At 41.4% G+C, this 23,760-nt stretch overlaps 1 protein-coding gene across 4 annotated transcripts in view; it reads right to left on the bottom strand.

The window, feature by feature from the left end:
* RUFY2 (RUN and FYVE domain containing 2) overlaps positions 1-23,760 on the bottom strand; it is an 86,184-nt gene that overhangs the window by 41,008 nt on the left and 21,416 nt on the right. For 2 of the 4 annotated variants that reach the window (XM_058189427.1, XM_058189428.1), the window contains exons 9-17: positions 22,543-22,644; positions 21,753-21,869; positions 20,328-20,495; positions 15,742-15,839; positions 10,041-10,160; positions 7,850-7,979; positions 5,616-5,710; positions 3,218-3,266; positions 2,559-2,636 (exon numbers count right to left, since the gene is read on the bottom strand). In XM_058189427.1, the coding sequence (XP_058045410.1) occupies positions 2,559-2,636; positions 3,218-3,266; positions 5,616-5,710; positions 7,850-7,979; positions 10,041-10,160; positions 15,742-15,839; positions 20,328-20,495; positions 21,753-21,869; positions 22,543-22,644 (957 nt within the window). Of the gene's footprint in view, positions 1-105; positions 1,870-2,558; positions 2,637-3,217; positions 3,267-5,615; positions 5,711-7,849; positions 7,980-10,040; positions 10,161-10,203; positions 12,943-15,741; positions 15,840-20,327; positions 20,496-21,752; positions 21,870-22,542; positions 22,645-23,760 lie in introns of those variants that run through there. The other 2 variants (XM_058189429.1, XM_058189430.1) reach the window with 2 other exon arrangements.

Below are 23,760 nucleotides of genomic sequence, written 5' to 3' on the forward strand. Positions count from 1 at the left end.
TTTTAGATAGTATCCCTTAACTACTGAAAACTAATTAAAATTACAGAACAGCACATCACTGCACCAACTTTTATTGACCTCAGTAGTTTCATTTGCCTTTCATGGATCCTGTACTGATCTTATATTGCAACTCCATGTTTTTTTTAATACATCTGGAAGGCATTCAGTTGTGAAAGAGGAATCAAAAAGAGGAAGATTCAAAAAGGGGTGGTTGGTTTAGATCAATCCAGTGGAAAAACACATTGTAGCTTGTCAATAGGCAATGCTTTCACATTAAAAACTGTTCTCAACATCAATTAGAAGCAACCCACCAGTACAACAAGATACCATTTTTTAAAAATTACACCCTCCATTTTTCAAGTAAAATTATTAATTAGATAACAGTGGTTTTCCAAAAAGTTGACTTCAATAAGGGATTTTTTTTTCCACTTTCCTACAAGACAAAAGCAACGCTATACTGGCCTGTTCTGTTAACAATTCATTTGGCAATTGGCTATTTTGTAATTTATATTCCTTATAGATCATTTCAAATAACTTTTTACATTAAAAAGAAGTGCAAATATTTTGTCCGTAAGTATAAAAGCTCTATTTATACAAAAAATCCAGCTAGGCTTGTCTCTAAAATGAGTTCTTGGAGACAATTTTTAAGATACATTCTTTTTGCAAGTCTACCCCAACCAATCTTATACAATATATGGAGAACTCCTCTAAAGTTGCTACTTCTGCCAGTCTTTTTAAGTGGCATCACTTCTCTGACAACCACTGTATAGAAAAGAGACATCCCTCAAGTGTGCCTACTACCCTTTCTTGATTATATAAAAGTTTATTTTGCAACTATTGTAAGTGCTGCATGTTAACCAGTTGAGGAAGTTAACCATGGATTTTGATTCCGGCAGTTTAACACAATAAGAGACCCTTCTCTCGCTAACCTTTCTCATCTGAACCTCCAAATGGAAATCATCCAGCCCTGAGCTGTCTGTTCTAGATCAAGGGGGTCTCCAAACCTTGGCAACTTTAAGACTTGTGGACTTTAACTCCCAGAATTCTGGGAGTTGAAATCCACAAGTCTTAAAGTTGCCAAGGTTGGAGATCCCTGTTCTGGATGGATCCCGAACATGAATTTCCCCATGAGAAACGAACCTTTCCATCTTGCTAAAATAAACCTGCATAAACTGTTGCCCAGAAGCTGGAATCAGAGGCCAACTTGTGTAGAAACACCAGAGAAAATAACCGAGTTCTGCCACTTGAGCAAATACATATTTGTTTATAATTTGCCTAATTCAACTTTGCCCACACGTAAGCAACAATGCTTTTTCAGTGTCAGGGAGGATGCCAAACTACACAAATGGCTCAGTAGATATAAACGGTATCCAGCTCCCATTTCAGCTGCTCGGCTTCCCCTGTTCTCAGCGTAAAGCTTTCATTACAAGGTCAATTCTGCACCACATACTAGAATAGCCCTCTTGACAACATAAAACAACAGAAAGAGAACTGCAAAGCAGATGCATTTCAATCATTGCCTCAGCACAACTGTACAAAACAAGACTTTGATTCTGGTATTGCAAGAACAATGGCACAAAGATGTAGTGACAAGTGTTTCCATTAGTTTGACATTAAGGGCATTAAGCTGGAATTGCAGTATATATATATATATATATATATAAGCAGCCAACACAACAGCACTCATCCTCCTAGTGAGAATGTTTTATAAATTCTGCAGAAGACTTAGGGCATATTGGAAGAACACCTTTGTATGAGTAGTGCATGACAGGAGTCACAGACGCGAACCGGCTTTGGTGAAGATGGCAAAGGCAACTCATTGTCAGAGCAGGCATTGCAGAAAATTTCACCACAGTTTCTACAATGATGCTAAATAAATTAAAAAAAAAGATTTTTATGCCAATATATGTGTACTAAGCAATAAGTAACCAATGAGAACTTCGATCTACCAACCTCAATACCTATTTTTGTGGGTAAAAATAACTGTTCTGTACCAAACCTTGAAGGTATTTTATTTGGAAAATCATTAGAGGAATTGTACCAATTTTATTGACTGCTATGTACAGAACTGGTAAAATAGCTACCCTAAAATTTCTATAGCATATTTTCAGAGAAAACCGAGCCAGCCAAATGGCTGATAAAAATGTCCATCTAATACAGGGGTGTCAAACTTGATTTCATTGAGGGCCGCCTCAGAGTTGTATTTGACCTCGACATCACTCGTGTCGGGGCGCTGCTTGTGAGCCGATGCTGCACCAGCAAAAAAGGGCTCCCAAGCTCCGTGTTTGGCTGTGATGGTTTCCTGCGGCCCTCTACCAGCGAAAATGGCTAGCTCCATTTTTGCTGGCAGAGACACCGATCCTTTGCTGTTTCTAGGACAGCCCCGTGGGCAGAGGAGGGCCCTGAGCTTTCCCTGATCTAGTGAGTGAAAATATGTTTTTAATTCATAGCAATTGATAAATTTTACTGCATGTAATGAGCAGTATGTCTTCTGGCACTTGACATATTTTCAGGTTTTAAGCATTTTTAAGACAAGACAACTTTTAATGGAAACTCACCTTCCTCTTGGAAAGAGAAAATTCTTTTTCACATAATTTGCAGTGAGTAGCTTCTTTGTCCTTCAACCAGACCAGGCCCTAGTGAGGAGAAAAGACGCTGTCTGAACCAAACCACTGCAGATGCAAAACTATTGTTTTACACACCATTCAGGATTTACCAAAGGGCAACATTCGCAGAGCAAGCCTTCTTAAACAGATCAGGAATCTTTCATTAGAAATTATACTCTTTAAAACCAAAGTTTAAGTCCAGAAAAGGAATGGATTTAACTGCAAAAGTTATGTGTGAATTTGTTGATCCTCATCTGAAATACACTGAAATAGCATTTTTAAAATAAAGCTAGGAACAGAATAAAGATATTCAAAAACATTTAAAATTTGAAATAGGTGACTGGAAAGTTAAGATACTCTTCTAGAAAAATTGAAACACCAGTGTAAACCTCCCAATGCTTCTGGAGTAGCACAGGAACATTTCTGGTAACATCAGACCAACATATCTCAAATTGAAAATATTTTGTACCTGCTGGAATAGAAAATAGTCATATAACAATTTATGTTCCAATTTATAAAGGAAGCTGTAAACTAAAGGCAGAAAAACTAATACTTGAAATTAATGAAAGAACCAACTCGGGTTATCGGTTACCACCCCAAATATTACTAACCTGAAGTGTTTTGTTTGCTTCTTTTATGTCTTCTATTTTAAGCTTTGATCTAAAGAGAAGACGTGATTTAGAAATTACGGGCAATAAAAGTAAGGGGCGCATACATCAGTACTTTTAGAGATTCTAGTCAAAAGGTGCAGACGCTCATCCCCTTTTCCTACTCAGTGTGTACCTGCGGATAATAAATTCACTAAAACCTTTACCATTTCTGGAATTAACTAACGTGTGTTACTATGCAGGTTTCATCCCCTATGACAGGTCTGCAGACTTGGCTCTTTTAAGACTTGTGGACTGAGCTGGCTGAGGAACTCTGGGAGTTGAAGTCCACAAGTCTTAAAAGAGCCAAGTTTGCAGACCCCTGCCCTATGATTCCACCCTGATCACAATTTGCAAGCTAAACTGAGCACTTTATAAAGGAGAAGATGAACAGGTATTGACTGATAAGACACTTTGGAATAGTTTCTCCAAAATAGCCCAGAAAGAGACTTTTTCATAACTAACCAAAATCATCTCTTTAAGAAGGCCTTGTGTCTGGAGAGGTTTCTTCACTGAGACTCCTATTTATTTGTACAGTTCTGTTTATATTAAACTACCTCACGTCCACCAGAGGCAGCCTTCAAATATTGAAAGAAAAGGGTAATTTATATATCCCAACATTTAAACTCTTGGAAATTTACAATACTCGTGGCAATGGAAATGCTGCTGGGAAGAAGGGTCACACTAATGTTTGAAGAGACAAAGATTCTGAGCCTGTGGATGGTATCAAAGAGAAAAGCTATGACGAGGACACTTAACGAACTGGAAACGTCATTCTTAGCAACTCGGGAATGCAGTCAGGGGTGGGATTCAGCTGGTTCTGATTGGTTCGGGCGTACAGTAGCTCCAATGATCAGATGAGAGCGAACTGGTTCACTCCGACGATCAGTTGGGCCTGCCCACCCGCCCCTACCCTAAAACCTACCTATATTTCTTTTGTTTTAAGCCCAGCTGATAAGCACAACAGAGCGGATTGCTGTGCATCAGCTGTTCTACTCTCTCTGGATTCAGTAGGTTACTTTAGATTGTAATGAGCATGCGCAGAAGCGCACACGCAGCGAACCGGGTGTTACAACCGGTGAAACCCACCTATGAATACAGTACAAGAAACTGGCAGCAACTGCTGTTTTAGATATGAAGTTGAATGCTGCCCACTGACAATCCAAGTGAAAAATGACTATAGTTAAACAATAACATTTCCTAACTAGAAAACTGGCTATATGAAAACTAAAAAAGTTGACTTGTCCTCTGATCAATAAAAAAAGCTCAGAATATATTTTTCGGGCTGGGGGGGGGGGAACAAACTTGCTTTTCTTTTCTTGGGAAATCTTAAAAGATATTCTGGATTTTGAAAGTGATGTATTTCTCTTGAGATCATAACACCTAATATAGTTACCACACATAATTGTTTGCTTTTATCTGATGTCAATTGCAAGGTACCCTGAAACGTAGAATTCCTTTAAGTGACCTAATTGATTGGTAGTTTGATTTGAAGGGAAATAAAGAACCTGGCTTTGCTTTCAGAATTTGTATATTTGTATTATTCCTACAATATTTTATGAATTTATTTCTTTACCCATTTTGTTATTTAAATAAGTACTTGTTCATTTTTGTGATGACAAACTGCGGGAGGTTCTGATCACTTTAATACTTAAAATTGTAATTTAAGATTCAGACACACGAAAGAATTCAAAATGAAAGCTCAGTAACAACAAAATGTGAAATAAAAGTATCTTATTGTCTGTTTTAGAGCCCAATCTTAACTGTGGGACCATTCAGAAGTCAATCCCACTTAGACTAGATATCTTGCAAGTAGGAAAAAAAACTAAGCAAACGTGGTTTGGTGTTTTCAAAGTAATTTTTTCCTTACAGCATCTTATTTTCACTGTTTCTTTATAATATGCATCAATAAACTAATTCATTTCAGTTCTGACATTTTGAGGCTGAATTCTTTATTACTTGAATACTACACACTGGTATTCTTAGGGGTAGATGGGCTGTATAAACTGTACATTAAAGGCTTATCTTGAATAAAATTCATAGAAGATCCTATAATACCTTCTCCTACACAAGTAGGTGTCTATGTGACCATCTACTGCTCATGGAAGCTTCTGAAGATCTGGATACCTAGCAAGCTGACTTGGCTGTTAACATACACAACAGTCTCAATACATGGTCATCTGCCAATGGAGTAGGAGTAGGCAACTATGCTGGCTCAGGAATCCATAGGTCATAAAATTGCCCACTCCTGCAACAGAACATGAAATGCTTAAATTATAAATGATTCCTAATTAGTCCATTCCGCATTAGGATACCTGGTTAATTACGCCTCTTCCCTTTAAAAAAAAAAAAGGAAAATTACTCGCTCAGTTTGCCGGCTAGTTCTTGGAGAGCTTCTTCTTGATCATGACAAAGGTTTCTCAACTGCTTGTTTTTTCCCTGTAACTTTAGGAATTCCTTAAACAGAAACAAACATAATTAATTGATACACAAAGTACGACAATAATTGACATTGAGACATGTACATCAGGCATTTCTTTGGCTCAAATAGGCACTCAATGGAAGCTGGCTTATCACATATTGATACCCACAAACTATTTATTCAGAGGCAGTGAAGGAATAAGGATTCATTTAATGTCAGAACGGTTTCAACCTTGACAAGTTTAAGATGTGTGGACTTCAGCTCCCAGAATTCCTCAGCCAGCATGCTGACTGCAAAATTCTGGGAACAGAAGTTCACACGGCTTAAATTTTGCCAAGGTTGAAGAGCATTGGGAGAGAGAAAAACAGGAAAAGCATCTGAACTGAGGCACAATTGTTTCTACGGAGTGATGTGAAACAACGTATCTTCTGCTAGCACCCTGAGACTTCAAATCCAGAAAAAAGGCAAGTGATTTCTCTTCATTCTAAGACAGAATGATTCTGACTTAGCAAATGCTTGGCTGGATGGAAGGAGGGAGGAAGAGAGGGAGGGAGGGGTGAAATGCTACTGGTTCACTGGAACTGGTAGTAGAAAAAAATGCTTTAAAAAAAGTTCCCACAATTGCGTGGCACAGCTGATCGTTGGGACTTTTTTTTTTTACTTTTTAAGCATTTTTTTACTACTGTTTCGCCGGAACTGGTAGTAAAAAAAATGCTTTAAAAAAAACAACGTTCCGATGATCAGCTATGCAACAATCAGCTGTGCCGCACGATTTATATTCGCTAGAAAGCAGGAAATCCTGCTTTCTAGCTAATCTAAATCGCACAGTACAACTGTTCCCTCCCCTCGCTGTTCTACTTTGCAGACTCAGAAGAGGCTTCTTAGTGCCTATGATGTGCATGCATACGCAAAGCAAACCAGTAGCAGACTTCAGAGCATTTCACCCATGGATGGATGGATGGATGGATGGATGACCATAACTTCCATGTAACTCAACAGAAATGTTTACTTTGCACTGTGGACAGCAAAACATAAAATACATCTTTGAATAAGACCACCATGCTTTTCACACATGTTTCTTGTGTGTATAAACCACTTCAGAGAGCCACTTGTCCTAATTTAATCAAGGAAAGCATCAACAATATTGGAGAAATACTGTACTCTTAGTCATAACAGGTAAAAAGGTGGGTGGAGCAAAAGACAAATGGAAGAATTTTTTTTTAAAAAAAAAAGGAAAGATAAAACGATGACAACTTTGCTCAAGCTAAGTAATGCGAGGAATAGAACATGAGAATTTTTAGAGATAGATATAGCAATAAAATAAGAACTTCCAGGAATGTCCCAACTGAGAGCATACTTGTTTGAGCAAACTTAGAACTTCTGTGAATTACAGCCCCAAAATAATGGACAGATTACAACTATACGCAGGGACCGTCAAAAAAAAAGACAAGATGGCTCTCATCACATGACTAGGCTTTGATCGTGTAGCTGCAGCCTTCTTTGTTTCTAATGGCCCCCTGCATGATGCCAATATATAAAAATTAAGAATCCCACATTAATTCTGTAAAATATCTAAAACTAGAAGGAAATGCTAGTAAGCACTGATTATTAATGTGAAAGTCGATAGGGTTAGAAAAGTATACTATTTCTGAATATTCATATTTGATGAAACCGATTTCATCACCACCTCTGGGTGAAACAAAGGCCCCAGCTTCTAAACAAAATTTATCAGCTCACCTTACAAATGGTCATGTAGTGAATATTGGGCATTTTTAATATATCTTTGGAGATACCGATCAGGATCAGGATTCCCCTCTTTACCCCCACCCATGTATAAATGGTTGGAAATAACATTTTTTCCTTGCCACTGCAAAGACCCAGGGAAATTCTGGGAGTTGAAGTCCTCCGGGCTTAAAGTTGCCAAGATTGGAGACCCCTGCCATTTTCCACATTTTCCATGTCTGCAGCCTCTATCAAGGGAAGCTTCAGGCAAAAAGGTTCTCCTGCCAGCTGCCACCCTGGAAGCCTCCCACAACCCACCTGCTTGTATGGCAGCCTTATGGCCCTTTACCCAGATCCCCTCACAATTACCTCATGAAGCGTGCAAAGGCACTTTCTGGCCTACCCTGTGCCTGTATTGTTTTTTAATCGGGATTCAAGTTTTGAGAAATTACTTTTTTAAGCGTAATGATTTGCTGAGTCTCTGTTTGTAGAAAACAAGTCGTTTCTTTTTCCTTTTTAAGGTCCTCTTCCATGGTTTGTCTCCATTCTCTTTCTATTTTCAAATCTGTCTCCAACTGATACCTAAAAATATAGAATATTTTTTAAAAAATTCATTTGAGCTGGAAGAATGTTTTCAAAGCGTTAGCTTCATTTTAATTTATGCCCTCTTTTAATCTGCCATAAACCAGGGGTCTCCAACCTTGGCAACTTTAAGCCGGGAGGACTTCAACTCCCAGAATTTGCTGGCTGGGGAATTCTGGGAGTTGAAGTCCTCCCGGCTTACTTAAAGTTGCCAAGATTGCCAAGATTGACCACTGCCATAAACTACATGATAAATATTTCTCTTAACTCATAGGATAAATCTAATTATAGGTACTTGATACGCCCAACAGACCTCAGTCTGGTTGAGACATGACAGCCCTTTTTTGGTGCTTCTCAGGCTATCCCAAGCTGTGAATTTATTCTCTGTAAGGCCCAAATGTAGGACAGGAACCACTGAGTGGGAGTTTTATAGAGGAAGACCCAAACTTGAAATAAGGAGGACTTTCTTGGCCCTGACAGTTATGAAATGGAATATCCTGATTCCTGGAATCATGGTGTTCCATCCCCAGAGGTTTTCAAACCGAGGCTACAAAACAATTTGTCTGGGATGGTCCAAAATTCTTTGGTTGAACTAGAAGGCCCCTGAAAGTCCTTTCTGACGTCACCATTTAATCATTCTAGGACTATTCAACTCAAGATACATTATCAATGTACTATAGGAGAGCCAGTCTGATGTAGTAATGAAGGTGCTGGCCTAGAAACCTGGAGATAGTGAATTCTAGTCGCCTTTAAGCATGAAAGCCAGCCAAGTGACTTTGGGTCATTCTCTCTCCCACTCAGCCTAACTCCCTACACAGGTTATTGATTAGGAAAAATAGGAGGAGGATGGATTATTAGGTTGGTCCACTGCCCTGAGTTACTTATAAAGTAATAAAGGAGGGACAAAAATGAACAAATAAATAATTCACTTAGAAATCATGGTGTTTCTTGGGGAATTCGTTTGAGAAAGAAAAGTGTTAAAAGGCGATGGTTGAAATACACGTATGGATGTATTTATTTATTTATTCAAGACAAGAGGGAGTAATTTTTGTCATAGTATGAATATTCATGGGCTGGAATAGATCAGCCAATGGGGACTGAATGGAGATATGGTAACAAGGTCAGCCAATTAACAATAACAACAACAGAGTTGGAAGGGACCTTGGAGGCCTTCTAGTCCAACCCCCTGCCCAGGCAGGAAACCCTACACCATTTCAGACAGATGGTTATCCAACATTTTCTTAAAAATTTCCAGTGTTGGAGCAATTAATAGGCATGGTGACAGGCTCAACCAATGAAGGCTGTTTAGAAACAGCAACTTAAGCTAGAAGTCTGGGCGTGGCTTAGGCAACTGAATCTATGCAGAAGCTTAACTGCCCTGTATAGAGGAGGTTCTCTTTGTATTAAGCTCTGTGCTCAGCTCTGAAATGAAACAAGCCTGGGCTTGTCTGCTCTGCTGAAATGAAACTACCTGTTCTCTCCTGACTTGTGTTTTTGCTTGTAACTGCTACTACGCTGAAGAAGAATCTTTACTGGTATTGTACAATTTATCTTCATGTATTACTATGTATATAAAGAAATTAATGAATCCTGCTGCATCAGTTTTCCTGTGTGTGTTTTCTGGATTTAATTTCTGCAACAAAATCTGACAATTTTTCCAACAACAGCCCTGAGAGGTGGGTTGGGCTGGGGGAGGGAGGCTGACCTAGAAACATTCTAAGGCAGGGGTCTCCATCTTGGCAACTTTAAACCTTGAGGACTTCAATTCTGTGAGTTGCAGTCCTCCAAGTTTAAAGTTGCCAAGATTGGAGACCCCTGTTCTAAGAGATGACTAGAACTCACTGTCGCCTGTTCCTAATCCTGCACCTTAACAATTTCCATGAAATAGTATCTTAAATGTCTACACAAATTTCTGCAAAGAAAAATACCGTGCACCAAGACAGGGTATTGTTCTAAATGGGTGATATAGTAAAAGTATATGCTGACATTATATAAATATTAAAATGTTTATAATAAAATATTAAGAGCACTCCAGTTTCCCCAAAAATCAATGATACTCACACTTGATTTTCCTTTTGGGCAATTTCTTTCTGCAGACTCTCAGATTTATTCATATAATCTTGTTTAACTTTCTTGTCCTCACTGTCTGCTTCCATGTGAGCCTTCTCTGCTTGCTGCAATCTGGTGTAATTCAAATCAACTTTGGGTAAAACTGAAGCTAGAATTTGGATGTAAAGGATGAAGACAAATAAAAGGAAAAAAATGGGGAAATAGAACATTTCTAAATGAAAACAAAGTTTGGGGATAAACTCACTAACTCAAATGAGGGACCCAGACAATGCCTACAAATTCAAATTATGCATCTCACTATCACCACAAAACATCCATAAATTTCTCCATTTTTTTATTTCGGATCCATGATAAACAGGCGCCATCATAGCAGAGTGAATACATATTTTAGGTTTCATACATACAGAGCGCTGAGCATATAAACTCTTACGAATATGATTTCTTTTTTGAAAAGGAAAAACCAAACTTCAAATAGCCCAGCCAACTGGCTTCACAAAAGAAAGAAAGGGCACAGGGACGTCCTCAAAGGCAGTGAAAAGAACCATAATGGAGGTCCTGCCCATTTGGTTGCAGCCATCATCTTGACTGGGTTTTTTTTGACTTTCATCTCCTACTGATGCAGAACTCTGGATGATTTAACTAGGACCCAAATAGTGTATTTGAGGCCCAACACAATACGTGCCAAGGAAAGTCGCTGACTGTCTAATTCAGTATTTCTCAGCTTTGACAAGATAAAGCTGAGTGGACTTCAATTCCCAGAATTCCTCAGCCACAATTCGTTGCAAGGGAATTCTGGGAGTTGAAGTCCACATATCTTTAAGTGTGCCAAAGATGAGAAACACTGGTCTAATGCGGCTTGTCTGGATCAGTTTTGTGGTCATTAACACTGGTCTAATGTAATAGCTATGGCATTATGTAAATAGTTGGGATTCCCACCCAGGGTTGAGAGCGGATAAGAAAACAGATATATACTGCCTGGTAGAGCAATCCACCTAGACTTTTCCTGTCACTTCTTTTCTGATCTCATACACAAGTTGCTCCAAAAATTCTTTCTAAGGAAAAGGGAAACTGATAATATTCCCATGGATCATCTATATTCCAAGAATAATCAAAGTGTGAAGTGATTCTGTGCACTGAGCTTTTTTAGGCATGGCCAGGGGTGGGCTGCTGGGGGTTCGCGAAAACCTCTGGCTAAGATTCTGTGCAGTTCAGAGAACCTCCAAATCCCACTCCTGTCTGGCCCCGCCCCTCCCAGGAGTCCCCACATGGCCCATTTTGGATGCAGGTAAGTGCAGGGCGTGTGCGGAGGCTCGGGGAGGGCAAAAAACAGGCCTACCGGAAGTTCAGTATCTGTTTCCAGCCTCCAGAGCACCTCCGGAGACTGGGGAGGCCGTTTTCGTCTTCTCGGAGGCTCGAGAAAAGCCTCTGGAGCTCAGGGAAGGCAAAAAGACCCCCCCCCCATGGTGCAGGAGGCTGACTTGGCCACGCCCACCATGACCATGCCCACCCAACAACCGGGCAGAGAACCCCTTGCTAAAATTTTTGAAGCCCACCCCTGGACACGGCGCTAGCCTCACTTTGAAGGGTGGGGGTGGGGATCTTGCATTTGAAAACACTGCCTATGCCTAGAGAAGTTCGTAAAAACCATCCAGTAAACCTTCAGTAAAGAAGGTTGAAAGGGGATTTTTATCTTGAGTTCTAATGCAAGGATGTCTGTTACATGGGGTGAGGATGGGAGTTAGTTAAAATCTCCAAATGCCAGCAGCCACTTATGCCATTAATGTCTCACCCTCAACCCATGCATTCTGCGTAAAAAGCGGGCAGGGCTTCTGTTGCATGGCTGTGGCTGCCATCTTGACTTTTCTGAACCCACCCCCAACACTCGTGCTCTATTGCTAATATGTTCCTAAAGCTCCCTCATCTATAAAGATGATTCCCCCTCAGCTTTAAAGGCAGGGGCATGGGAGAAAGCCCCTTTCCAAAAGATTAACTGTAAAAGCCTTTCTACCCAGGCAGACATCCAAGCACAGACGAACAATTTCCATTCCATGATTGACTGCTATCAACTATAAATAAAAAGGATTTCCGTAGTCCCTCTTTCTTCTGTACCACAAAGTAGATGCAAACGTACGTTCCACCAAAAGAGGTTTTTATGCTTCACCAATGTCCACCAGTTCATTTTCATTGCACTACTTCTTCGGTTCAAAGCATGGTGGATTTCCAATTTAAGTCCTCTTTTTAAAGCAAAATATAATTCTCCCAGCATAATTGTGGGGCACATCTCCACTTCTTAAAAACAACATTTTTGTGCAAAGATTTAATATATTTAAAGATCATTCGGAAGACCATGTTTAACTCTTGCCCTTATCAAAACACCAAGAAAAGATTTATGTAAACAGAGGTTGAATTACAATCTAAAAGATCTTTTCTGAACTTCTTCCCCCCTACCAACTTCACTGTCATAAAAATAGTGCTAGCTGAACTTAAAGTCGGTCTCTGTTTATCATTTTCTAGATAATAACACTGTGATTTTGAAAAGATCAATTCCAACTAGAAAATGCTAAATTAAGATTTCTATTGTCACTTCCTTTCGGAAAAACAAAGCAGGAAATCGGTGTCAGAAACACGGTCTAATGAGAATAACTACACTGACATCCCAAGTAAACCAAATACATGGACAAGACTTGACTCAAATCCAAGCATCGTAATTCAAAGCTCATTTTCCTTGTGTAAGCACTGCTGACTGTTTGCTCCATTATGAATTGCTTTGCAAGAATCATGACTTCAAAATGATATATCTTTAACCAGCTTGTACTGGGGCTGCCCTTCACGGCTGGAGCATTTCACCAAAGTCATAGCAATAGTCCTAGTCTGTGTTAACAATTCTTTGTCGCTTCAGATGTCAAATGGATAAAAATCAAAGACAAAAGGCAACAAAAAAATCCAAAAATGTGGGATAAAGGAGGAAAGAAAAAGAAAGAGGAAAAACGATGTCAATAAAAGAATATTCATGCTTACTAACGTTTTAATACACAATCATGTTTTTTTGTTCACTAGACTGGATTGAAAAAGAAAACAACGATGAGACTATGGATGTTTACATTTTAAGCAATTAGAAAGTCAACAATTTTTTAAACATACTTCTAGGATGGTGATTGGACAACTGCACTGTGTGCAAATTCACAAGCCAGGAATTGCGCGGCGGGGGGGAGGGGGGGGAGAAGGAATAAGCTTTTTTGCGTATCCTGTTCTAGACCTCCTCATTTTGCTTTCCCCCAGAAATATGAATGGCTAAGCAAACTGGAAAGCTCACTCTATGGTATGTTTAGCATTACTCTTGAATCAGAACACGAGTGCCCTCAAGGATGTGTTGGTCAAAATTTTTTAATCAAAGCCCTATTCCTTTTTCTGTCCAACCTTGGCAACTTTGTGGACTTCAACTCTATGGCTGGCTGGGGAATTCAGGGTGTTGGATACCCCTGGTGAAAAGGGTATTGATCAAGGCTAAATTTTTTTTTTTTGACACACAAGCCTGCAAACACCTTTAACCAGGATAGATGGTTTATTTCACCGTAAGTCTAAATTTGCTCTTGGCTTCGTAAGGGAGAAATAAGATTGGCTTAGATCTGAGGCTGAATCAACCATGGCTAGAAACATCATTCTCTACTAGAAATTTCTGCTAACAAGCGAAATCAATTCAGAAATAAAGGGGAACACTCCCTCAGAATACTGCCAATTCTCTAACTTTAATATCTAGCCTCAACTCTAGTGATTTTACAAGCACTTAAGCTCTTATGTACATCTTGCCTTATATTTAATCTCTTTTCATGGAACTAGTATCAACAAAAATATAACCTGCTTCTCAAACTACTCCCTTTTACATGCAACCTGCTGCATGGATGAGGAAACCAGTTTAACCAACAAAAAAAAAAAAGCCCTTGAAAATTTGAATTCTATAGCAATCAGCCAAACACAAGATATAGCAGGTCATGTGCAAGCTGAGCCTCTCAGGGTTTTCTGATAGCCTTATAGCTGCTGGTATCAGAAGGCTGTGCAGGCCACTCTAGCCAAAAAAAAAAAGGAGGGGGCGGGCTGGATTGGACTGAAAATATTCCCTGTGGCTTTGCTATCTTTCAACTCGTCCTTCAATGCATCATCAGTCTGCGTTTAAAAGGAGATCCAAGTCTTATCCTCTACTGCCGTGCTGTGCTTGCTGCTCCTAGCACAGCATTATACCGTATTTTTCGGACTATAAGATGCACCTAAAGACAGGGACGTGATGGCTCAGTGGCTAAGATGCTGAGCTTGTCGATCGAAAGGTCGGCAGTTCAGCAGTTCGAATCCCTAGTACCGCGTAACGGGAGCTCACTTGTCACGGGACTTATTTGTCCCAGCTTCTGACAACCTAGCAGTTTGAAAGCACGTAAAAAATGCAGGTAGAAAAATAGGGACCCGCTTTGGTGGGAAGATTACAGCATTCCGTTCGCCTTTGGCGTTTAGTCATGCCGGCCACATGACCACGGAAATGTCTTCGGATAGTGCTGGCTCTTCAGCTTTGAAACAAAGATGAGCACCGTTCCCTAGAGTCGAGAACGACTAGCACATATGTGCGAGGGGAACCTTTATCTTTAGCTTAAATTTAGAAGAGGAAAACAGCAACAAAAACTTTTTGGCCTCCGCATGCCCCATTTTCAGGCCTTTTTTCTGCCTTTTTCCAGCCTTTTTTTTTTGGACCATTTTTGGGGCTTCTTTTGGCCCGTTTTTTGGGGGGGGAAGCCAAAAAAATGAGCCGAAAAAAGCTTGAAAACAGGCTGAAAAAAGCCTCAAAAACAGGCTGAAAAAAGACCCGAAAAAGGCCAGAAAACGGGGCATGTGGAGGCCAAAAAACAGCCAGCAGGTAGGTGGGGCTTCGTCAATATTTGGTCTATTAATACGAACAGACATTTTCACCCCTTTTTGGGAGACAAAAAAGTGCGTCTTACAGTCCGAAAAATACGGTATTTAGGTCAAAGGGAGCTTAGAAGAATTGCTAACAGTATGGAAAAATCGAAAGGGAGAAAAGTTTTGGAGTAGCTAACTGCAGCCTGCTAAATGGGCTATAAGGTGATTTAGAGCAGAAAGGAAGAGTGGATTCCCACAACTCGGGGATGCATCTTCTGTGTTTCACAGACGTCTGTGAAAGCAGATCAGCCTGAATTATGGCTGTTCTTGCACGATCGTGTATTTAAAGTTAAGCGCAAGTTAAATGTGAAAAATTGTATCCTATTCCTTTTGGCTCAATGTGCAGATAACTGGGTCTATAACCTGCCAAATTAGCATGTAGTGCTAAACCAAGGTCTACGCCATAAGTTGGATCAAACTCAGTTTCAACTTTCCTCCATCATCACCATCCTTGTCGTAAGTTAGTCAGACAAACTTTTGAAGTGTTTATTTTGATTTTTTTCTTTCGGCAGACGCTCAGCTTGTCAATGCATCTGAAGTAGAGATTGTGGTTTTTAACAAGATCTCAAGCCACGGATTATGAATCTGGGGATTAAACTGAGCATGAAAAATAGTGGTGATTATATAAAAATGCAATTAAAATTTGCCAAGGTTTGCACCTGAGAGGAAGATATAAGCCCAGGGCTTCTCTGGCACTAACATGGGGCAAGAGAAAATGAGTAAGAAAAAACTGAAAAGACTTATGTTGTACCTTTGTTCCAGATGCTTCATGGTTGCGGTAATCTCACTAGTTTTATCCTCCAGGCGACCAATTATTTCATTCTTTTCTTTCATGGCTTCATCTGAAAACTATTATTAGAGATTATTCTATTACAATACGGTAACTATCATGCAGTATAGCTTTTCTTTCTTCTGCTGTTTTCTTCTCTCTGAACCAGCTCTGAATGCTGAAATCTTTGCTAAAATAGCAGTGGTGGCCAGTGGTGGGATTCAAATCATTTAACAACTGGTTCTCTGCCCTTATGGGGCAGGGTGGGCGTGGCCATGGTGGGTGTGGCCAAGGGGTGTAACAGGCGGCACTCGGCTTCCTGCACCCCCCTGGGAGCAGAAACGGGCTGCAGGGGGTGCACCCCATTTTGGGTCTAGTAGGCCTCTGTTGTGTCTTGCCCGCTCTCACCGCAGCCGGGGCCTTCTTATCTGCTTCCGAACGCTGAGGAATGTCCTAGTATGCCTCCCGGCCCCAGCCCTGGCTCCATGCACAGACAGGCTGAGGAGGAGGAAGCACCTCCCGGCCCCAGCCCTGGCTCCATGCACAGACAGGCTGAGGAGGAGGAAGCACCTCCCGGCCCCAGCCCTGGCTCCATGCCCAGGCAAACGGAGCAACTAGACCCCTCCCCCTCCCCCACAGCATGTGAGCCTGAGGGAGGTCAATTACCAACAGCTGCCGACTGGAGTGACCCTCGCTTCAGAAGAATTGATAGGCGGCGGCGTCAGAAGGAAGGGAGGGGCAGGCCTGGATAAGTGCTGAGTCATGGAGCCACACCCCATGGCCTATATAAAGGATCTGCTTTCTGGCATTCTCTGAGTCAGGCAAAGTCGAACATATCTTGCTGAAGTCACTTTCTGGTCTCCTGCCTGCCTTGAGGACTTTGCTAGGACTTTGGCAGAGCTGCAGAGGCACGCCTGATTCGGATTTCCCTGACCCGGCTATCAGCGGAGGAGTGGGACACGACAGCCTCCCTGCAGCCTTCTGGGAGCAAAAATGGGCCACGGTGGGTGTGGACGGGGACTCCTGGAAGGGGCAGGGAGGGGAAGGGCCAGACAGCAATTTAACAACCAGTTCATCCGAACCGGCACGAACCGGCTGAATCCCACCACTGGTAGTGGCCCTGTAGACTACATAGGGGGGGGGGAAACAACTCCAGCATTCATCAGGACAACTTCAGTCCTGCAAAACTACTGCATGTTTTTCAGTTCCAAAAACACTTCATGTACTCAATTGACTTGGAAGGACAAAGACGAGGGGGAAATGTAGCTGATGTCAGAATCGTATCTGTAGATGGCAAGAATAAACAATGTACCTTCAAGACAGGCACTGTTTTGTCAATGTGTATGAACAGGGAGGCCAGCGACCAGTGCTTTTTATTTTTTTTTTAGCCTTTCTGGAAGGGAAAGTACAGGGAGTCCTAGCTTAACTAACATATTAAGCAATCTATGGAGATTCTCAGTCATCCAGGTCATGGTTGTCCCAAAGGTGCTTTTTCAAGAGGCAACTGGACTTTCTGGTTTTTCTTGGAAGACGTTTCGCTTCTCATCCAAGAAGAAGCAGCTTCTTGGATGAGAAGCGAGACGTTTTTAAAGAAAAACCAGAAAGTCCAGTTGCCTCTTGAAAAAGCACCTTTGGGATATTTGGAATTGGCAACTCCGTGCTAAGCCATGTAGTTGCAGGGGGTTGGACTAGAAGACCTCCAAGGTCCCTTCCAACTCTGATACTATTATTATTATTATTATTATTAGTTGTTAAGTGAACCATCACGTGCCATAAAGGACTTATGATCTCACTTCTGCTTCCATTAAGTGAATCACCTGCAATTGTTAAGCAAGACATCATGAGACATCATGAGTAGCAGTTTTAATGCTGGCTTCTCCATAGACTCTACTTGTCGGAAGTCGGTTGCGAAATGCCCAAATCTCAATCACGTGACAGAAGGGTCACTGTGACAATCATAAATGCAAGGACTGGTCACAAAGTTACTTTTTCAATACCATCGTAACTTCAAATGGTCGCTAAACAGGGCAGTTGTTAAACGAGGATTACCTATATATTGCATCCTTACTTGAACTTTCCTGACTTGGTCGGAGTAACCTGATAAACTAGATCAGGGGTCTCCAACCTTGGCAACTTTAAGACTTGTGGACTTCAACTCCCAGAATTGAACTCTGGGAGTTGAAGTCCACAAGTCCACAAGTCTTAAAGTTGCCAAGGTTGGAGACCTCTGAACTAGATCACTGATTCTCAAGCTTGGCAGCTTTAAAATTGGTGGATTCAGCTCTCAGAACTCAAAATTCTGGGAGTTGAAATCCACACATCTTAAAACTGCCATGGTTGAGAAACACTGGGCTAGACAGTTCAAAAGAGTAACAAGAAGCCAATACACAGGGAAACTATTAGGACTACACAAGACATTCCAAAACGGCACTTCACAAACACCTCTATTCAAAGCAGTAGAAAAGTCACAAGGCTTTACAAGGCTCCCGTAGCTGCTTGAAAACTATCTCCAGCTGTCTGCATATCCATGTATGCACTAGGGCGGCCATTTTGCGACCAGTCACCATGTCTGCTTTAAATGCCCACAGTCCTTTTAAGTCTCATCAATACGGAATAGTGGTAGGTTAAGAATAAAGGTTCTCTTAAGTTTGTGGGAACTGACTTTGTTCTTTGAATCCAGCTCACAATTCAAACTAAGCCTAATGAAGTATATCTTAAAACAGGGTCTGTAGTTGTGGCTAGGTTTTGGTTAGTTTGCTTTGGAGTGTCTGAACCTGAAATAACCAAGAGAGAGAAATGCAATCTGGCTACCTTCTGCAACCTCATTTTTGATGCTCCTGGATTTGTTTTTCCTTTTCCTGCTCCAACTACACAGGAAAATATTTTAAGAAAGCTAAGGTGTTTAAGAAAGGATTCGCATCCTTAGTTCTGCATGCAGAAGCTGATCAGCCACCGAGCCCTTGTGTTTTCTTCAATTTGCAAAGGATTCTATTGTTAGGTATTGTTAGCCACTACCAGCTAAAATACTGGCTGCACAGACATTTCTGCTCCATACTATTAATATAGGATCATTCCAGGGGTGGGATTCTGCCGGTTCAGACTGGTTCAGGTGTACCGGTAGCTCCCATGATCAGCTGGGCCCGCCCACCCCTGCGCTATAAATACCTATTTCCTTTGGTTGTAGCCTAGCTGAGAGGCGCGGCACAGTGGATTTCCGCTGTGGATTTCAGCTGTTTTACTTACTGTGGCTGTAGAAGGTAAGCTTTGGAGCTGATTTCAATTGTACTGCGCCTGTGCGAAGCGCCCGTTTGGTACACATGCGACGCGAACCGGTTGTTACAACCGGTGAATCCCACCACTGGATCGTTCACATGTTTATTGATGGCTGATGCTAAGCAAGCATGGCTTAGCATATCATACAGCCATTTCATGACTCTGCCCAAATGGCACAGTTACCCCAGATAGAGAAGATAACATAACATAACAACAGAGTTGGAAGGGACCTTGGAGGCCTTCTAGTCCAACCCCCTGCCCAGGCAGGAAACCCTACACCATCTCAGTCAGATGGTTATCCAACATTTTCTTAAAAATTTCCAGTGTTGGAGCATTCACAACTTCTGCAGGCAAGTCGTTCCACTTATTAATTGTTCTAACTGTCAGGAAATTTCTCCTTAGTTCTAAGTTGCTTCTTTCTTTGATCAGTTTCCACCCATTGCTTCTTGTTCTACCCTCAGGTGCTTTGGAGAACAGCCCGACTCCCTCTTCTTTGTGGCAGCCCCTGAGATATTGGAACACAGCTATCATGTCTCCCCTAGTCCTTCTTTTTATTAAACTAGACATACTCAGTTCCTGCAACCGTTCTTCATATGTTTTAGCCTCCAGTCCCCTAATCATCTTTGTTGCTCTTCTCTGCACTCTTTCTAGAGTCTCAACATCTTTTTTACATCGTGGCGACCAAAACTGGATGCAACATTCCAAGTGTGGCCTTACCAAGGCATTATAAAGTGGTACTAACGCTTCACGTGATCTTGATTCTATCCCTCTGTTTATGCAGCCCAGAACTGTGTTGGCTTTTTTAGCAGCTGCTGCACACTGCTGGCTCATATCTAAATGGTTATCCACTAGGACTCCAAGATCCCTCTCACAGGTACTACTATTGAGCAAGGTACCACATATACGGTACCGGTGCATTTGGGATAAAGATGCTTTGGGATAACAGCCAACAGTTAACCCTGATATCCCGGGGTGGGGGTGGGAATCAAACCAGGGGTGAAATCTACTTACCTTCCTTACCGGTTCGGAAACGCACACACCCCACGCGCGCAGAAAGTTAAAAAACACATTACTTCCTGGTTAAAACCAGGAAGTAATGACACCTGGGCAGGTGAGCAAAGCTTCGGTCCGCCATTGCTACTGAATCGTCAAACTACTGGCCACGATCACTACTGGATTGCGTGATCCGGTCCGATCCGGGAGCATTTCACCCCTGAATCAAACCCCCAAACACCACCAGACACCACTGCATTACACTTATATATTTTGGTTTCAAAATATAAATAATGAACTACCTGCAGTTTTTGATACATTTCTGTATTTATCACTTTGACTTCCTCCAGCTGTTGCCGCAGATTCATAAGAGTGTCTTGTTTTTCATGTATATCTTTCTCCAATAACTTCATTGCAAGTTCGATCTCATGCTTCATACCAACCTGGACCATCAATTCATTCTCTATATCCTACAAAAGGTAAAAACAAACAAGCTTACACCTTCCCAAAATCTTGTGTTTTATTTTAAATTGAACAGTTCTAGCAAAACAGCATGACTGATCATTGAGAACTGCATGCAACTACCTAAGTACAGGTAGTTCTTGCAATACAACTGTAATTGAGCCTACCCATTGAAGTCATATGTCGTAACAGTCGTAAATTAGGTCAGTCATGTCACCAGAATGATTTTACAACCTTTCTTGCAATAGTTTGTCATGCCCCCATCTGAGTCTGAATCTGAGATGGAAGACAAACAGCTGAGAGAGAGTGGCTCCATTGGCTGTGGAGGAAACTGGGGAAGGGCAAAGTCATGCTGGGCAGAACAGGGGAGAGGTAGAACAAGGGAGAGAGGGTTCAGATGAAGACCAAGGCCCACCCTTTCCTCATCCTAGGGCATGCAAGGAAGAACGCAGAAAAGAGCAATGTGGGTTGCACGGCTTACGAGAAAGGAGAGGGACCAGATTCCCTTCACAAGGCACACCTGGGGATGGAGTTTAAAGGAGAGGCAGTTGGGAGGGGCGTTAGTCGGGAACTAACACTGAAGTCATGTAGTGTTGAGAGTTGTGGCCTGCATTCCTAGCATTCCTCCTGACTGTTTGAATTAGTGCAGCGCTTCTGTGTGCTTATCTTGTCTTGCTGGAATTATACTTCACTTCTGGGACTCATTATCTCGTCCTGCTGGAGTGATTGGTTGCAGTCATTCTGCTTACAGTGTTTGGACTGGAGTATCTGTAGCCAGAAGCTGCTGCCGGTTTGTGGGAGAGTTTTTCTCTAGGCCAGAGAATAAACGGGATGTTGGGGGCAAAGTTGGTGCCAATACAGGGACTCATACCAGTTCTCTGGCTGTGTTGCCTTCATGCCACACCCTGGGCACCACATAGTTGTTAAGCAAACCACCATGGTCATTAAGTCATGAAGTGAACCAGTGGTTTGTTATGGGCAGTTTTGCTGACAGTTTTTGGCAAATGTGTCATAAAATATAGTCACATTACTGCAGGATACTGCAAACAGCTATAGATCCAACTCTGTTGTCAAGCGTCCAAAGTTCAGTCATGTGACCATGGAAGAGGCCCAACTGTCAGAACTTTAAATCTGAGTCGTAAGTCCCCTTTTTAGGTCAGTAGTAACTCTGAACGGTCACCAGTGGTAAGTCAAGGACAACCTGTATGTAACTCCAAAAAAATATGCAGAACCAACCATTTGCAATTTATATAACACCCACTCACTTGTCTTAACTGTGATTCTTCTCGAAGCTGTCTATGTGCTTCATTGTACATTTCATCCAGGCTTTGTCGGGAATGCTTATATGTCTGAAGTTCTGCTTCGGCATCTACTTTATTCATCTACAAAGAAAATAAGGAAAATTATTGTACTTAAATACTTTGGTATTCAGAAAGAGACCTCTTCCTAGAGCAGGTATGCCCAACCTTGACAATTTAAGATTTGTGGACATCAGCTACCAGAATTCCCCAACCAGCCATGCTGACTGAGGATTCTGGGAGTTGAAATCCACAAGTCTTAAAGTTGCCAAAGATACACACTCTAGGTAGCCAAGAACTCCTAAGTTTTCTTCGTGTTTGTGATGAACTGCTTCACCCTTTTTCAGTTCTTTTCCTCAAACTCAAACCATCCTGCTGATTTCTGCAGTTTTAAAAAGCTCCCTCTCTGAATATTTTGCAGATGGTTACTTTGTCTTTCTAGACATTTTTCTACCCTGCCTACAAAATCTTTCTAATCTTACAGGTTTAATGTTAGCTCAGATTTAAAAAAATGTTCCCCTATTTCCTAGCTATCTTGACAACGGGGTGTAAATATATTTTGCAATGAGTTTAGCATAAATTAAATGCCCCTTCATGGCATGGTATATTTACAAGCGATCTTCCAAAAGTATCACCCTGAAGCTGTTAGCTATTCTTGAAGTACATAAAATGCTTAAATGTTACATTTTTATAGAAAATTACATTTAAAATGGCAAATCGTGACATACAAATCATGAATTATTTTAAAATATCATACCTCCAGATGATGTTGTGTTTTCATTAAAATGAGTGTGTTTTCACTTCTTAAATGATGGTTTTCTTCTTGTAGTTTAATTATGTTGTTTTTAGCTATTGCCAACTAAAAGAAAGGTAGAATGCAAAAATTTAAAAAATCCAAAAGCTTTCAAACGGCAAAAAAAAACAAGTCCAGACCCAAAACGCCGCATGAAAACATCGCAGTCTCCTCATCACATCACTGCACTACTTCAGCCTATTTATCCAGGGCTTATTCATTCAACCTTTCCTATTGCCAACAAACAAGGACTCATGGCAGCTGACAGGAAGCAGAAATCCAAAATTTGCAACTGAAGATATTAATCTCAATTAAAATCCAACATTAACAATAGCTAAGGAATGTTTCACATGTAGAGCGCCATGAGTTTGGCCACTCGTAAAAGGCCATGTACCAGGCAGAGATGTGATATCATTTAAAAGAGCTTGCTGAAAGGATTCCTGTAGTAAGCGATTTCCACAATTGCAAAGGAATTTACACACACACACGTTATACCCCACTGCAGTTGTACACAGACTCTCAGCAGATAGAGAGAATGTTCTCTCAAGCTGCTGAGAGACTGTTCTATGGGTTGGTGGATCTGGACTCTCCTTCCATAATTTAAGGTCCACTTCCAGGTTGTCCATGAGGCTGTCCAGCTCTTAGGTCCAACACTTCCAGGTTGTCCATGGGGTCAAAAAGGTCAAGACGGCTTTGGGAGGGCTTCAACAGCATGGGCATGGCCATCTTGACATTTTGGGCATCCTTGCAGATGCTCCTCCTTTATATGGCAAAAAAATTCATGTTTGTACAGATAAGACCAGGATTTCATGGCTAACTGCAGCTGAGCAAAAAGGAGAACATCCAAGAAACTAGGCCACCATTCTCACGCTGCTCAGATGTTCTGTAACCCACAAGGCACCTCTTTGGCCAAGGGAAACATCTTGGCTGAAACAAAACAAAACAAAACTCCAAATGCAAATACAGACTGCTAATTTCAACCTCAGGGGTGAAATCCAGCGGATTCTGACAGGTTCTGGAGAACCAGTAGCGGAAATTTTGAGCAGTTCGGAGAACCGGTAGCGGAAATTTTGAGTAGTTTGGAGAACCAGCAAGTACCAGAGCTTGCTGGTACTTGCCGGCCCCAGAGCGGGCTAGGAATGGGGATTTTGCAGTATCCTGCCCCTGGAGTGGGGTGGGAAT

Source organism: Ahaetulla prasina, chromosome 6 (assembly GCF_028640845.1).
Source record: "Ahaetulla prasina isolate Xishuangbanna chromosome 6, ASM2864084v1, whole genome shotgun sequence".
Lineage (NCBI taxonomy): Eukaryota > Metazoa > Chordata > Lepidosauria > Squamata > Colubridae > Ahaetulla > Ahaetulla prasina.